A 17,204-nucleotide genomic window follows, 5' to 3' on the forward strand; every position below is an offset into this window, starting at 1 on the left:
GAAACACTTCTGAACAGGCAGGATCTTCAAGTTGGTAAACATTTTCATTGAATCCTATTTCTAAAGACTGAACTGTCATGTGTGAGAAAAATTATATTTCTTATTATTACTGCATGTTACTGTCATTTGGTACAGTTATGAAGAAAAACAAATACCGTATTTTTCGCTTTATAAGACGCACTTTTGTTCCCCCAAATTTTGGGGGAAAGTAGGGGGGTGCGTCTTATAATCCGAATATACGGGGGAGGGGGTGTATATATATATATATGTACTGCAGGGTCCAGGGGAGGTGGGGGCAGCTTTGGAGCGGTGCTGTGAGCTGGTAAAAGCTGCCGAAGGGAGCCTTTGATCTCCTGCTCCCGCTCATATAATATGCACTGCCGCTGTCCATCACCATGGTGCTGAAACCGCACCACGGTGACTGGCTGGGGGAGCGGTGCATATTATAGCTGCCTGCGCCCTCCTTTGATCGCACATGATCCCCTGTGTTAGATATCGCCCCCATGCTGCTGCCCATAGTAAAATAAAAAACTCTTTCCTTACCTCCTCCAGCGCTGATCTCCCGGTGTCTCTGCTGCTGCTGTCATCAGCACTCTGCTGTGCTGATCACATGACCGGCTCTGAGAACCAGGAAGTGGAGGAGGAGCTCAACCACACTGAGGGAGACACGAGGAGGGACAGCGCTGAGAAGGTAAGGAAAGAGTTTATTTTACTAAAAGCAGCAGCATGGAGGCGATATCTAACACAGGGTGATGTGTGCCAGCCACAGGGGGGCCAGTGTGCCAGCCACAGGGTGATGTGTGCCAGCCACAGGGTGATGTGTGCCAGCCACAGGGGCCAGTGTGCCAGCCACAGGGTGATGTGTGCCAGCCACAGAGGCCAGTGTGCCAGCCACAGGGTGATGTGTGCCAGCCACAGGGGGGCCAGTGTGCCAGCCACAGGGGGGCCAGTGTGCCAGCCACAGGGGGGCCAGTGTGCCAGCCACAGGGGGGCCAGTGTGCCAGCCACAGGGGGGCCAGTGTGCCAGCCACAGGGTGATGTGTGCCAGCCACAGGGGGGCCAGTGTGCCAGCCACAGGGGGGCCAGTGTGCCAGCCACAGGGTGATGTGTGCCAGCCACTGGGGGCCGTGTGCCAGCCACAGGGTGATGTGTGCCAGCCACAGGGGGGCCAGTGTGCCAGCCACAGGGGGGGCAGTGTGCCAGCCACAGGGGGGCCAGTGTGCCAGCCACAGGGGGGCCAGTGTGCCAGCCACAGGGTGATGTGTGCCAGCCACAGGGTGATGTGTGCCAGCCACAGGGTGATGTGTGCCAGCCACAGGGGGCCCGTGTGCCAGCACAAGGGGGCTATATTCAATATAAGGTGGCCATATCCAGATTAAGGGGGCTAATTTTAGGGTGGGGGGGCTATGAGGGACATATACCCTATATGATTTGTTAGACGGACACTGGCATTATAAGACGGACCCCATTTATTAAAAAATTCTCTATTCCTTCACCACATTTGGGGGTGCGTCTTATAATCAGGTACGTCTTATAAAGCGAAAAATACGGTATTCCTTTTGGGGCAGGGGCAGTGATGTGTTGTGTACAATAAGCAGAAATTGTATAAACAATAAAATAACAGCACTGACTTTTTTTGTTTAGGGGAATTCATGGATTCTGGAAACTATCCACCTCCAAGATCACCATCATCCTGTTCTACAGTTTCAGAGTTATCCATCCAGGATAGTGCTTCATTAGCAGCAGCAGCATCATCATCAGACACCCACAGCCACATATCACCATCACCCAAAAGGAAGAAAAAACCTTTACCTCCTGGAACCACCATAGATAGGTTTGTGATAAGAACTAGCAGATTAGAAAAAAGAGTTGATTGATGAAAAAATTGCCCAGTTTATTTATGCAACGAACTCTTCTTTCCGTCTGACTGAGAACCCACATTTCATTAATATGGTTCAGTCACTGAGACCAGGATACAGTCCACCCAGCAGAGCTGATGTTGCAGGGAAACTGCTGGATCAAGTGTATGACAGAGAAATGGAGCAATGTGCAACAGCTCTGGAGGGTAAAATTGTTAACCTAAGTATTGATGGGTGGAGTAATGTCCACAATGATCCTATTGTATGTGCTTGTATAACAACAGAAGAAGGTAAAGTCTTCCTTGCACAAACAACTGATACGTCAGGAAATGCACACACAGCAGAATACTTACAAGAAGTGGCAGTAAAAGCTATAACGACATGTGAACAAAAATTCAAATATCTAGTACGCAGTTTGGTCACTGACAATGCTGCAAACGTATCCAAGATGAGAAGAGATTTAGAAGAGCAGGGAGGGAATACAAAGCTGCTAATAACATATGGTTGCAGTGCTCATTTGCTGCACCTCTTAGCCAAAGACTTAAGTGTTCCAGAAATAAAGGCTAATGTTGTTGAAATTGCTAAATACTTCCGTAATAATCATTTTGCTGCAGCAGCTCTGAAAAGGATGGGTGGAACCAAGCTAACGCTCCCACAAGATGTTAGATGGAACTCTGTGGTGGACTGTTTTGAGCAGTATATCAAAAACTGGCCTATTCTGATGACACTTTGTGAAGAAAATCGAGATAAAATAGATGGCACTGTCACGGCCAAAATCCTCAACATTGGGCTTAAGAGAAATGTTGAACATATGCTGAGCTTCCTGAAACCCATCTCTCAAGCTTTAAACAAAATACAGAAAAATAGCTGTTTTATTGCGGATGCTGTTGAAATTTGGAAGGAACTGAGTTAACACTTAAAAACAGAACTACACATGGACAGAATTAAATTACAAGCAGTAAACAAACGAATGGGACAAGCACTGACTCCAGCTCATTTTTTGGCAAATATTGTCAATATCCAATATCAGGGTCAAAACCTAAGTGCTGAGGAAGAGGAGTTAGCTATGACATGGGTATCCAGCAATCATCCATCTTTAATGCCAACTATAATAAACTTCAGAGCTAAGGGGGAACCATTCAAGAAATATATGTTTGCTGAAGATATTTTAAGGAAGGTCACACCAGTAAACTGGTGGAAGTCACTTAAGCGCTTGGATTTAGAGACTGTTCAAGTAATGATTTCACTTTTAACAGCAGTAACTTCTTCTGCAGGCGTTGAAAGATTATTCTCTTCCTTTGGACTCATTCATTCTAAATTGAGAAATCGGTTGGGACCCAATAAAGCAGGAAAGCTTGTTTTTCTTTTCCAGATTATGAATAGGAACAAAGAAGAAGATGATGAAGATGACGACAAGTGAGCTACAGAGGACAGCAGGGACAGTAGTATTTAAGTTTTTCATGTGTCGGCTGGGCTGACAGTCTAAGTTTCTTAAAATATATATATATATATTTTGTTTAGCCAAATTAGTTAACAAACATGGATGTTTGTTTAAGCAAATAACTTATGCTGTAATGTTGTTATTGTTTCAGTTGAATAAATCTATTTAAATTGTTATTAAGGTCAGGATTATTTTTCTCCTTCCTAAGTACAACAGAACAGTGGTGTCCAAATATGAATGATTAACCCATTAAACTGGGGAGAAAAAAGTAATATAAAAAGTGATTCTAAAAATCTTCATCTACTTGCATGTTAAAGTAGCAAGAACTAGTTTAGGTAGAAACTTTGATTTAAATCACTGATTTAAATCAAGCCTTACTGACTAGTGATTTAAATCGTGATTTAAATCGTGATTTAAATCAGTTAGATTTAAATCAAATCCACCCTGCTGCTGTGTCACCGATTTTGTGATGCAGCAGCGATATTGCTAGCGATATCGCTATGTGTGACACTTACCTCCGACCGGCTCCCCCGCTGGCTATCGCTGATAGCGCGAGAACGTCCTGGGCTGTTTCTCAGCGGCGGCTTCCTGCTGGCACCGACGAGCGACGCGGGCGGGAGGACGTCTTCATCGCTGCGTCTGACAGCTAAGTAACGACTGCTGCTACGTCGCTGGTGAGATCTGCCTGTTTGGCAGCTCACGAGCGACCATTTAGCGATGCACCAGCGATCCTGACTGGGTCGTATCGTTGTCGGGATCGTTGGTGCATCGCTAAATGTAACGGGACCCTTAGTATAAAAACTGTATAGCCCATTCTCCATTTTACTATCCCACATGTCAGAGCAAGTCCCTTACTCGTTGCTGGCCCAGAATCTCCATAAACCTCCAGTAATAAGATCAGGCCATTGGCATAATCCTTGGCAGTCACATTAACCCCTAAAGGTTGTTATTACTCACTACCTGTTCCACTATCCCCAATAATTATAACAGTCTCCTCAATAGTCCCAGTGGCACTTCTTCCCAGGGTGGAGCAGTATGAGCTCCTCTGTCTGAGCAGAGGAACAGCGTACATGTGAGGGCTGCAGCAGATACGTGACACTGTTCATGTCAAATCCACGCAGGACTGGAAGGCAATCAGATATGGTTAATTAATATGGCGTTTTCTAGTAGTGGCAATCCCTTTAATTTAACTTCTGTAGGAATTTAGTTTAAAGTTTTGAAATGAGGAAAATATGCTATGTTCTATTAATCTAAAGGACGTATAAAAAAAAATGTGATATCCAGGACACTGCTTTGGCTTACCGACTGCGTTGCCTTGCTTCCCCATGATCGCATTGCTGATAACAGCAGGGCCACCCCTCTTCCTTGCATCTCAGTAGGTACTCGCCCTATAATTCATCATTTTAACCCCTTAATGACCGCCGATACGCCTTTTAGCGGCGGTAGTTAAGGGTACTTAAACCACAGCGCCGTTAATTCACGGCGCTGTGGAGAAGGTAAATAGCGCCCCCCAGTGTCGGATTTTCTCCGGGGTCTCGGCTCAGTTAAAATTAGGGTCAGAAATAGGGTTGGAATTATGGTTAGGGCTAGGGTTAGAATTAGGGATAGGGCGAATTAGGGTTAGAATTAGGATGAGGGGTTAGGGTTGGAGCAAGAATTGAGGGGTTTCCACTATTTACCAACATTGGGGGTTCAATTTCTCCTGTTACCCTTGGGAAAATAAAAAAAATTGGGGGCTAAAAATAATCACTTTCGTGGGAAAAAAAAAGAATTTTTAATTTTCACGGCTCTGCATCTATAACTTCTGTGAAGCACTTGGGGGGTCAAAGTGCTCACCACATAGCTAGATAAGATCCTTCAGGGGTCTAGTTTCCAAAATGGGGTCACTTGAGGGGGGTTTATACTATTTAGGCACATCAGTGGCTCTCCAAACGCAACATGATGCCCGCAGACCATTCCATCAAAGTCTGCATTCCAAAATGGCGCTCCTTCCCTTCCGAGCTCTCCCATGTGCCCAAACAGTGGTTCCCCCCCCACATATGGGGTATCATCGTACTCAGGACAAATTGCACAACAACTTTTGTGGTCCAATTTCTCCTGTTACCCTTGAGAAAATAAAACATAGCAGGCTAAAAAAAAATCATTTTTGAGGAAAAAAAAGTGATTTTTTATTTTCACTGCTCTGCGCTATAAACTTCTGTGAAGCACTTGGGGGTTGAAAGTGCTCACAACACATCTAGATAAGTTCCTTAAGGGGTCTAATTTCCAAAATGGTGTCCCTTGTGGGGTTTTTTCACTGTTTAGGCACATCAGGGGCTCTCCAAAAGCGACATGGCGTCCAATCTCAAATCCAGCCAATTCTGCATTGAAAAAGTCAAACGGTACTCCTTCCCTTCTGAGCTCTGCCGTGTGCCCAAACAGAGGTTTATCCCCACACATGGGGTATCAGCGCACTCAGGACAAATCGCACAACAACTGTGGGGGTATGATTTCTCCTGTTACCCTTGTAAAAAAAAAAAAAAATTGGGGGGCGAAAAATCATCTTTGTGGAAAAAAATGATTGTTTATTTTCACGGTTCTACGTTATAAACTTCTGTGAAGCACTTTAAGGTTCAAAGTGCACACCACACATCTAGATAAGTTCCTTAAGGGGTCTAGTTTCCAAAATGGGGTCACTTGTTGGGGGTTTCCACTGTTTTAGAACATCAGGGGCTCTCCGAACGCAAAATGGCATCCGATCTCAATTCCAGCCAATTCTGCCTTGAAAAAGTCAGAAGGCGCTCCTTCCCTTGCGAGCTCTGCCGTGCGCCGAAAAAGTGGTTTATCCCCACATATAGGGTATCAGCGTATTCAGGAGAAATTGCACAACACATTTTGTGATTCATTTTCTCTTTTAACACTTGTGAAAAAAAAAAAAAAAAAAAAGGTTCTGAAGTACCGTATTTTTCGCTTTATAAGACGCACCACAAATTTTGAGGGGAAAAATAAGAAAACAAATATTTTTTAATAAAATGGTGGTGCTTCTTATAATCCTTGCATCTTATTGCTTACCGGGGTTGGTGGTTGCGGTGTAGCGGGGTGCCAGGCTTGCTGCTGGAGGAGGCAACTCTGTACTGTAACCTGAAGAAGAGGTGCGGTTTGTCACCTCGAAACACGTAGTTTTTGTAGTACATTTAATAAAGAACTTGAAAGATTTATATGGATTTCTGAAGAATTCTTATCACTAAAGCAGCGCGGATGCTCAGAAGTGCTTTTCTTGGATCCTCAACTTATGATCTCTCTGATTTAAGGGCATTAAAATTTAAAGTCTTAAAATTGCAAAAGTTTAAAAATTTTCACCATATTTCCGTTTTTTTTCATAAATAAACACAAGACATAGCGAAGAAATTTTACCACTAACATGAAGTACAATATGTCACGAAAAAACCAGGGCTGTGGAGTCGGTAAGCCAAACCTGCGACTCCGACTCCCACATATATTGCTTATATTTAAGTGAAAAATTTATTGTAGTACAATGTGAACATCAGACATTTAATCATTTCTATGATCCAATAATCAAGATATTTAGATAGAACATAGCATCTATTTATTGGAATACAACTTTAGAAAACAAAAAACTGTAATAAATTGTAAATATGTAATACACTGTATAATATCGATTACATACATACGGTACAGACCAAAGTTTGGACACACCTTCTCATTCAAAGAGTTTTCTTTATTTTCATGACTATGAAAATTGTAGATTCACTCTGAAGGCATCAAAAACAATGAATTAACACATGTGGAATTATAGAATTAACAAAAAAGTGTGAAACAACTGAAAATATGTCTTATATTCTAGGTTCTTCAAAGTAGCCACCTTTTGCTTTGATTACTGCTTTGCACACTCTTGGCATTCTCTTGATGAGCTTCAAGAGGTAGTCACCGGAAATGGTTTTCCAAAAGTCTTGAAGGAGTTCCCAGAGATGCTTAGCACTTGTTGGCCCTTTTGCCTTCACTCTGTGGTCCAGCTCACCCCAAACCATCTCGATTGGGTTCAGGTCTGGTGACTGTGGAGGCCACGTCATCTGGCGTAGCACCCCATCACTCTCCTTCTTGGTCACATAGCCCTTACACAGCCTGGAGGTGTGTTTGAGGTCATTGTCCTGTTGAAAAATAAATGATGGTCCAACTAACCGCAAACCGGATGGAATAGCATGCCGCTGCAAGATGCTGTGGTAGCCATGCTGGATCAGTATGCCTTCAATTTTGAATAAATCCCCAACAGTGTCACCAGCAAAGCACCCCCACACCATCTCACCTCCTCCTCCATGCTTCACGGTGGGAACCAGGCATGTAGAGTCCATCCGTTCACCTTTTCTGCGTCGCACAAAAGACATGGTGGTGGGAACCAAAGATCTCAAATTTGGACTCATCAGACAAAAGCACAGATTTCCACTGGTCTAATGTCCATTCTTTGTGTTCTTTAGCCCAAACAAGTCTCTTCTGCTTGTTGCATGTCCTCAGCAGTGGTTTCCTAGCAGCTATTTTACCATGAAGGCCTGCTGCACAAAGTCTCCTCTTAAAAGTTGTTGTAGAGATGTGTCTGCTGCTAGAGCTCTATGTGGCATTGACCTGGTCTCTAATCTGAGCTGCTGTTAACCTGCGATTTCTGAGGCTGGTGACTCGGATGAACTTATCCTCCGCAGCAGAGGTGACTCTTGGTCTTCCTTTCCTGGGGCGGTCCTCATGTGAGCCAGCTTCTTTGTAGCGCTTGATGCTTTTTGCCACTGCACTTGGGGACGCTTTCAAAGTTTTCCCAATTTTTCGGACTGACTGACCTTCATTTCTTAAAGTAATGATGGCCACTCGTTTTTCTTTACTCCGCTGCTTTTTTCTTGCCATAATACAAATTCTAACAGTCTATTCAGTAGGACTATCACCTGTGTATCCACCACACTTCTGTACAACACAACTGATGGCCCCATCCTCATTTATAAGGCAAGAAATCCCACTTATTAAACCTGACAGGGCACACCTGTGAAGTGAAAACCATTTCCGGCGACTACCTCTTGAAGCTCATCAAGAGAATGCCAAGAGTGTGCAAAGCAGAAATCAAAGCAAAAGGTGGCTACTTTGAAGAACCTAGAATATAAGACACACAGTATTTTCAGTTGTTTCACACTTTTTTGTTAATTATATAATTCCACATGTGTTAATTCATAGTTTTGATGCCTTCAGAGTGAATCTAAAATTTTCAGTCATGAAAATAAAGAAAACGCTTTGATTGAGAAGGTGTGTCCAAACTTTTGGTCTGTACTGTATGTATATATATATATATATATATATATATATATATATATATATATATATATATATATATATATATATATATATATATATACACACACACACACACACTATGACTTATCTTGGCTAAGATAAAGCCTAGATCCTCAGGCTACACTCACACTATGGGCGTAGCCAGGATCAAACCTGGGGGGGGGGGGGCAGAACCTCATACTGTTCTGCAGAATTTCATACTGCACACCTCAGCTGCTGCAGAACCTCGTACTGTACACCCCTACACTTGAAAATAAAGCCTGCACCTTAAGAAGATGTAGTGGTGAATGCAGTTCTATTTAATCCAACTATCAATAGATGTTGATATGTTACTGAAGAGGAGCAATGCCTGTCCTGGGCGTCCTTTCGGGCAGCTTTGAGGTGTACCTGACTGGTGCAAAAAAAAAAAAAAGGAGTGTTAGTCTGTGTGCTACCCGGCTTTCATTCTTTTTGGTACAGATATGATGATATGGATAGACAGATATGGATAACTGGATATATAGATAAATCAGATTTGTAATCTGCTTTTGCTATTGAAAACATTATTTATGAGCTCAAAAACCTTTCAGGTGATGCAATTTTTTAAAAAGCTGATCAGCTTTTGCAACTGAAAAACGTATTCTCAAAAAACGCAGGAAAAACGCTGTGTGTGAATGTAGCCTTAGATCAGGAATAGAACAGTCATTTATAGGACATTTCATAACTTTCCCAAATTCCTATGAAAAAATATTCAGCATATTCTGCATTGAATTACTGTACCCAATTTATTATATATTTTAGGAGTCGGAGTCGGTCCATTTTATACCGACTCCGACTCCACCAAAATGAGCACCGACTCCGACTCCACAGCCCTGGAAAAAACAATCTCTGAATCAGCGGAATCCGTTAAAGCGTTCCAGAGTTATAACCTCATAAAGTGACAGTGGTCATAATTGTAAAAATTGCCTGGTCATTAAGCTGCAAACTGGCTCTGTCACTAAGGGGTTAAAAAGATTATAAATTTAAATACAGCCACTCTCATCCCTCCAAAAAAATGAATGTATACAAAAAATGTACTGCATCTCTGATGTGTGCATGGGATTAGTGGAAGTAATTTATTTTTCTCCTTGTTTCACTATCCAGCAAATCAATACTAGATACCTTCTCATTCTCACAAGCTAGAAGCACATGGATTATCTAATCAGACAAAGGCTTGATCAGCACGCCCATTATGCCACTGGCTAGAAAGCACAGCACTGCTTCCAGTAACAGCCTGCTACTGAGCACCAAGTGTTTGCACTGTAAACAGCTGCAATGTGCCATGTCCTGTGTGACAGGAGAGTCTACATCACTGCCATCCTGACAGTAGAAACCTTCCACTTATCACTAGGGAGGTAAAGCCCCCAAACACATATCGTCAGCTGAACAACCATTCTCCCCCAACCCACATACATAGGAATGCCAGCACTTGTGTTCTCTAGGAGACAGCCACTGTCAGACACCGGGACGGATCCCTCTTTTCCCTGACATAACCTGTCTGGGGAGAATCGGGAGGCCCCCATACACATTAGGATGTATGGGACCTTAAGTTTCAATAATGTCAGCCCAACATGCTCTCCACTACATTCCTAGTAGGACTAAAGCGATGACAGAGGGTGGGAGATCATTCACCTAATCTCCTTTGTTGGGTCAATTAGCAGCTTAGCTATTGATGATACACTTGGAAACAATATATACTTCCAAACCAGGTACATAGGATGCAAACAGGGCAGACTGCACGAAAATCATAGCAATTTGCTGAAACGAATACAATTCACTTTTCAAGTCATTCCATGAAGGCCGTTTCATTAGGACCTGCAATTTTCACACAGGTCTTGAGGAGGTATGCTGGCATCAGAAACTCCTGATTTATTAAGAAGAGCACACCTCTTAAAGAATCAGAAGTGACTGATGAGTGGCTTAAAGGGAACCTGTCACCTCATTTTTGGCATATAAGATGCATCCACCGCCATCAGGGGCTTATCTACAGCATTCTGTAATGCTGTAGATAAGCCCCCAATGTAACCTGAAAGAGAAGAAAAATAAGTTACATTAAACTCACTGGGGGGGTGGTCCAGTGCGGTGGGTGTCATGGTCCGGTCCGGCGCCTCCCATCTTCTAGCAATGACAACCTCCTTCTTACTTCTGTCGCGGCTCCTGCGCAGGCGTACTATATATAACCTACAGAGGGCAGAGTAAAGTACTGCAGTGCGCAGGCACCGGACCTCTCTGACCTTTTCTGGCACCTGCGCACTGCAGTACTCTCTCTGCTCTCAATAGGGCAGATCAGTACACCTGCGCAGGAGCCGTGGCAGAAGTAAGGAGGAGGACGTCATTGCTAGAAGATGGGAGGACCGGACTGCGACACCCATCGGACCGGAGAGGACTCCTGGGTGAGTATAACCTAACTCATTTTTCTTATCTTTCAGGTTACATCGGGGGCTTATGTATAGCATTACAGAATGATGTAGATAAGCCCCTGATTGCGGTGGCCGCATCTCATAGGTGAAAAATGAGGTGACAGATTCCCTTTAAGGAACGCCGTCACGCACTAGCTCCAATCAATTTGTTAGAACTCCAAATGTCACAAAATTTTAGCCCATCCTTGCATTACACCAAAATGTTGCGACTTTTCAAGGCTTTTTAAGCCAGAATTCTGGCATAACAGCTTTGATGAATCGGGGCCTATGTATATGGCACTGCTGCTACATGACACCTTGGACTTGTACACCTCATACGGACAGCAAAAGTCCATAGAATATCCACATCTAAATGAACCCTTAGACCTGTATTTACATATAAAATCATATAGGAAATATGTGCAATCATGACTATAACAATAAATATAAAAATGCCTCCCCCAGAAGAAGGCATTAGCGCCGAAAAGCGCGTAAGGGACCTGGCAGTCTACTATCGGCAAATTTTTAATTTATATATGTATCCTGATCTTTTTCATTACCATGTCACAGTATGTTATAAAGGATTGTTAGACTTACTTATTCTCTTGTCCAGACTCACCTACTGTGACATTTACATTGCCTCTTTGGATTATTACTTTGTCTCTCTAATCCTACATACTGAGATTCATTTAGTGTCATCTTTATATATTTAGTTACATTTACCCCTCCATGTTGGAGTGTGATGCCATTTTATCAAAGGGCTTAACTGTGTCTCATATTATCTTATATTTTAACACATTTTCAATAAAGATTTATTTCTTTTATATTTCTTGATATTATGGTCATAATTCCATGTGTTTCCTATATGATTTCCTAAGTACAGTAATTCCGGTCCATCACCATATATACTTACTGGCTAAGTACTCATGAGCCTAATTATTACATACATAATTTTTACTCACTGACTTCATTTACTTATGCAAATTGCCTATATTTGTTTGCTACATATACATATCACTGGAGAGAGGAAATACATACATATGTATCACTGGAGAGAGGAAATAATGACAACAGGATGCTTGGGAGAGAAAAATCCGATAATTCCATTAGGGTGCTTTCACAATGCCTTCTGGCACCTGTTCGGTGGCCCAGTCGGGGCTTCTGCCCGAACCTCCACACAAAACGGGATTCAGGCGTATGTGCCAACGGGGCCATAGAGTATAATGGTGCTGAGATAGCGAACGCGCGCTTTGCTGTGTATCATTTTTGGGTGTGTACGCCTACTGGAGGTGGACACCTAGTTGCAGTCTACCACGTCTGAGTGTCAATCTACAGTAGGTGTACAAGCCCAAAAATGATGCACGACAGAGCACACGTATGCTCTTCCGGTACCATTATAGTCTATGTCCCAGAAAGCGCATGCGTCCGGATCACATTTTGTGGGGGTTCAGACATAAGCCCCGACGAGATCACAGAGCACGTGCCTGAACGCAGGTGAAAGCACCCTTCCAGGGGGCAGTGAGGGTCTGCTGCAGGATAATGTTCTGATCACCACAAATCTCAGAGAGACGCAGGTCCTGACCCTTTCACTCTCAGCCTCAGTACTCTGCAATCAAATAGACTTGGAAGAAACAGGAATTTGGAAGCCTTTTACAAGCCACTTTTTTGTTGTTGCATGAATGAGATTGGTATAGTTTCATAACTTTCCATGCTGAACTAAATTACGTTCACATCAGCCTTCTTTCTTGTGCACTGCCCAAAGTAAACCGGCCTGGTGACCTTGCAATTGTTTGATTGATCACATCTTTGTCGAGGCATACAAATGATTGCTGGTGAGCAGCAGAACCCCGGGTGTAAACGGGCGATGTGCTAACGATGATCGGAGGGGAACGGTAATAACAATTGTTAACGTGAACTTCCCTCTCAATCACTGCATGAAAAATCAGAGCCCATGAGCGTCGACCACTATGTGCAGTTTATTTCTGAGACCCAAGTCCGTCAGGTTTCCACGCAAAGAACAGAGCACACAGCATTATCCTACAATCTGGTCAGAAGAGGATCTTTCCATTAGAATTGGGACCCAAACTCATCTCAAAACAGAACAATCTCGGTTAGATCTATTTATCTCACAAGATGTCGTAGATCCTCAAATCTACCAGTGACAGATGACAGCAGAAAACATCCATTGGTCACAGTGAGATTGCCCTACGACTCAGGAATAAAAGGGGAGATGTTATATGGCCAACACAGCTATTCTGCTACACGTGAGAGGGGAATTACAATGTGTTCCGGGGTGCGGGGGCTGTCCTACCAATTTATGAATGGTCAGTCAGGATATGTTCACACGTCTTTATCTGGTGAATTCTGCCTGTAACCCGCCTGAAGAAGGGCCAAAACTACTGAACAAATACGGCTTGCTCTGTCTTTTGTCACTTTAACCTCTTCAGGCTTCCAACGCCCTGAGATGGCTAAAAAAATCTCCAGTCCGTTATACTGCCTCTGTTAGGCTATGTGCACACGCTGCGGATTCACCCGCAGATTTGTATCTGCGGATCTGCAGGTAAAACCGCAGCTAAAATGACCGGTTTTACCTGCGGATTGGCCAGCGGTTTTACCTGTGGATTGGCCTGCGGTTTGACACTTGGACAATGGAATAGGTGGCAAACCGCAGGGGAATCCGCAGAAAGAATTGACATATCAATTCTTTCTGCGGATTCAAAATCGCAGCTTTTCTGCAGTTGAAAATCCGCAGCATGTGCACTGCGAATTGTACATCACACAGACTTACATTGTACTGTACACTGTATGCAGAGGCCAAATCCGCAGCGTCTGCACATGGCCTAAAAGATATCCCGGGGACATCACAAAAAAGAAGCTTCAGGTTGCCGGTGATAGCCTGAAGCATCTTCTGTGTGAAAAACAATGCAGACACTCAGGGTATGTGCACAGCGTCGTTTAGATGGCGGTGTACCCACCGAGTTGTCCACAGGAAGTCCCTTCAGGATACGCCGAGATCTTTTGTCCTCCTGTAGCATCTTTTTCTGGAGTCTGTTTCTTTTAGTTTTCACTGACATTTTTGAGACATTTTGATATAAACTACTGTGCGGCTTCCAAGCCGCCTGAAGAATGACCAGGTCACCTGTTCTGGCCACATCGCGGCTTTCAAAGCCTGAAGCAGCTCAAATCTGACAAAAGCCTGCGCATATGCCCAAGTGTGGCTGACACGACAAGGTGCATGTATGCTTCTTAGTATCTCCGGGCTCATATGCGAGAAACTCGGACGAGTCTCACACGTCAGTACCCAGCACTGCCGCAGGCGCTCAGGACCAGAGCATTCAGCTGCAGAGAAATACATGCAGGCGCACACTCCAGTCCCGAGTACGGACTCGTCCAAGTTCCTTGCATGCGAGTATGAGCCCTTAGAGAGGCTTTCTTGGGTGGATTTTACATGGACTATGTCTGATGTCATGTACACTTACCCTGTGGATTTCAGAGCAGGCTCTACGAGATCCTCACTGAAATCTGCTAGGAATATAAGGCCACGTTCACACTGATTTCTTCATTCCATAGAACCCGCGTTGTTTGATGCATTTTTTCAGCATGGTTTTTACACTTTTTTTTAAATGACCTAGTAAGTGCTTTCAGGTGCATTTCTGCAGCAAAAACTTCAACAAACCTAATCAAAATCCTCAGCAAAACAACGTGCATTTCTGTACCACGCACTGACAAGACACTACAGCGTGATGAGCACTATGGCTATAAGAGCATTTCCCAATCCAAATAATTAGCTAAAAAAAATGGTGTGGAAAAGCTGAGGGTGCAAATTCCACGTGTAGAAAGAAGCAGCGTGTGAATTCTTGAGGCGTTTCTGCTTGAAAAACCGCTTCAGATTTGTCTCCTGAACCAAGTGAAGCAGAAGACGCCTCAGAGAAAAAAACAGGAAAAGAAGCACTGGTGCAGCGAGCAGCCAATCAGAGGGCAGGTTGTATTTTGTCAGTGCAGCTCACAGAAAGAGCAGCAGGCTCTGATTGGCCGCTGGCTACAAGTCACTTTCAGCTCACCGGTTTGCACGGCTGACATGTCGCAACTGTCAGAGCCGGCGCAGGACGGGCAGTGTCGCACAGACGTGTCATTTGCTGTACAGGAGACTTCCCCATGAAGGCACAAGCCCCTGGGTGGCGGCAGCCTGCGCTCCTGTGAGCAGCACGTTTTCTCACAGTGTTGACATAATCCTCGACAGAGAGCGCCATAAAGTGAGAGCGGCCACGCGTGACGAACACACGAGGAAACTCGCCCCCTTTCCCCACACTGTAGGCCTCTACTCACTGGCTGGAGAGCTGCAGAGGGGGCGCCCCCCGCCTCTGGAAGGCCCCATCCACAAACACCCCGTTCTTGCCCAGGCAGCGCAGGTAGAAGTGCGGCTCCACGAAGTTGATCTGAAGGTGGCGGCGGGAGATGAAGCTGGAGCGGCCCATGTTCACATCCACCGAGCCCTGGCTGGAGTCCCGGCCGATGATCACTTGAGAAGTTCGCATGAAGAACTCGAAGTCTCGCCCCTCCAGCCGGGCCAGCGCTGGGGGGGCTTCATGTGGCGGGGAGGCCAGGTCACAGGCCGCAGGGCGCCCCCCGGACTGCACGGGGCTGCAGGGGGCCGAGCGGAGCGCCAGCAGGGCCAGCACCCCCGAGTCTTCTCCAGGCTCCATGGCGGCCGTGACGGCGCGCTGCCAGCTAGGATTGTTTTGGTTGTTGAAACTGAGTAACTGCAGGCGGGCAGACGGGCGGAGCGGAGGGAGATGGCCGGCCACAGGGGGAGGGCCAGAGCTCAGGTGCTGGGGCATGCTCCTGGCAGGGGCCCACATGGGGCCCACTTAGGGCATGTGCAGGGCACCACTTCAGTTCGGATTCTGCCTGAAAAAGCCCAAACCTGCCAATATCTGCACTGTGATGTCAAAGCGACTTGTGTATGTGTTGCCTTTCATTACTTATTAAAGGGGAGTAGGATCAGCCGTCTATATGGGCATATAAGTCATAGGACGCTGAATAGCATGGCACCTTCATAGCTGAGATCCCACCTACTATTCCAGATACAGTCTTGGTTTTCTTAGTATGTAAATGAGCTGTTCGGATCTATGGGCCGGACACTGATCTGCATGAAAATGAGGATGAGTGACCTCCTGGAGATCAACATCCAACACTGCGGAGACACCATCACATGCCAAACATGGTATCCATCCACAGACAGCTGTTTTGCATATTTCCCATAAGGGATGGGGGCATTGCTCTAGAATCACTGCGTTGAGAGACGTGATGGTGTCTCCGCAGTGTTGGATGTTGATCTCCATGAGGTCGCTCATCCTCATTTTTCACAGTCTTCTACTAGGCATTGCTCCTACTGGCCAGTTTCCTACTCCACACTGATGAGGGGCAAATACCCCGAAACAGCTGTCTGTGGATGGATACCATGTTTTGGCATAGGTGGTTTCCTTCATTGGAGACTGCCCTTCCTGTGGTTGTTCCTTCCCGGTTAGACCTGGCTAGTCATTGCTTGCGTTGAGAAACGTGATGGTGTCTCCGTGGCTGTTGATTTAACTGATCTGCATGAGACTCTGCCTCCAGGGATTATTATTAGGGATGATTGAATAGCTTCGGATAAACACTCACTCAAATACCTGGAGCGCTCCCGATAATCAGCTGGTCAGCGCAGCAGTTGCATGTGTCCCAGCTGTGCGACAGTCACAACAAAAAGGCTCTCCATGCTTGTGTTGTGACTGTCACACAGCCACGACACATGCAGTGCGGCGCCGAACAGCTGATCATCAGGAGCGCTCCAGGTAACCGGGGCAGCTATTCGGATAAGTGCTTATCCAAAGCTATTCTATCAACACTATTATAAATGCAAGGGGAGTTACTAGTGTGAGACATACAGACCAGGAGAGCAGACTGTCAGTCACTACACGTCTCACACTGGTAACTCCCTCTTTCATCTATATATATAATTACCTTAAATTGTCTGTCATCCACTTCCATCTGGATGTTCCCGAATCCCACAATCCACTGCGCCGACCGGAAGTATGCCGACCACCATATTGAAATACCCCAGTGATGGGTGTTCCAATATGGCGCCCGCTGGTGGTGCCAGGACCACCAGTGGGACATCGACAG

The 17,204-nt window shown here is 45.0% G+C and overlaps 1 protein-coding gene across 1 annotated transcript in view; it reads right to left on the reverse strand.

The window, feature by feature from the left end:
• The window catches only part of FOXK1 (forkhead box K1), a 136,637-nt gene extending 120,681 nt beyond the window's left edge, over window positions 1–15,956 (reverse strand). The window contains exon 1 of the mRNA XM_073546657.1: window positions 15,369–15,956. Coding sequence (XP_073402758.1) covers window positions 15,369–15,901 — 533 coding nt within the window. The 5' untranslated portion in view covers window positions 15,902–15,956. The remainder of the gene's footprint in view (window positions 1–15,368) is intronic.
• Between the last annotated feature and the right edge of the window lie 1,248 nt (window positions 15,957–17,204).

The sequence above is a fragment of the Dendrobates tinctorius genome, unplaced genomic scaffold (genome assembly GCF_039654945.1).
Source record: "Dendrobates tinctorius isolate UK_male_01 unplaced genomic scaffold, ASM3965494v1 ptg000150l, whole genome shotgun sequence".
Lineage (NCBI taxonomy): Eukaryota > Metazoa > Chordata > Amphibia > Anura > Dendrobatidae > Dendrobates > Dendrobates tinctorius.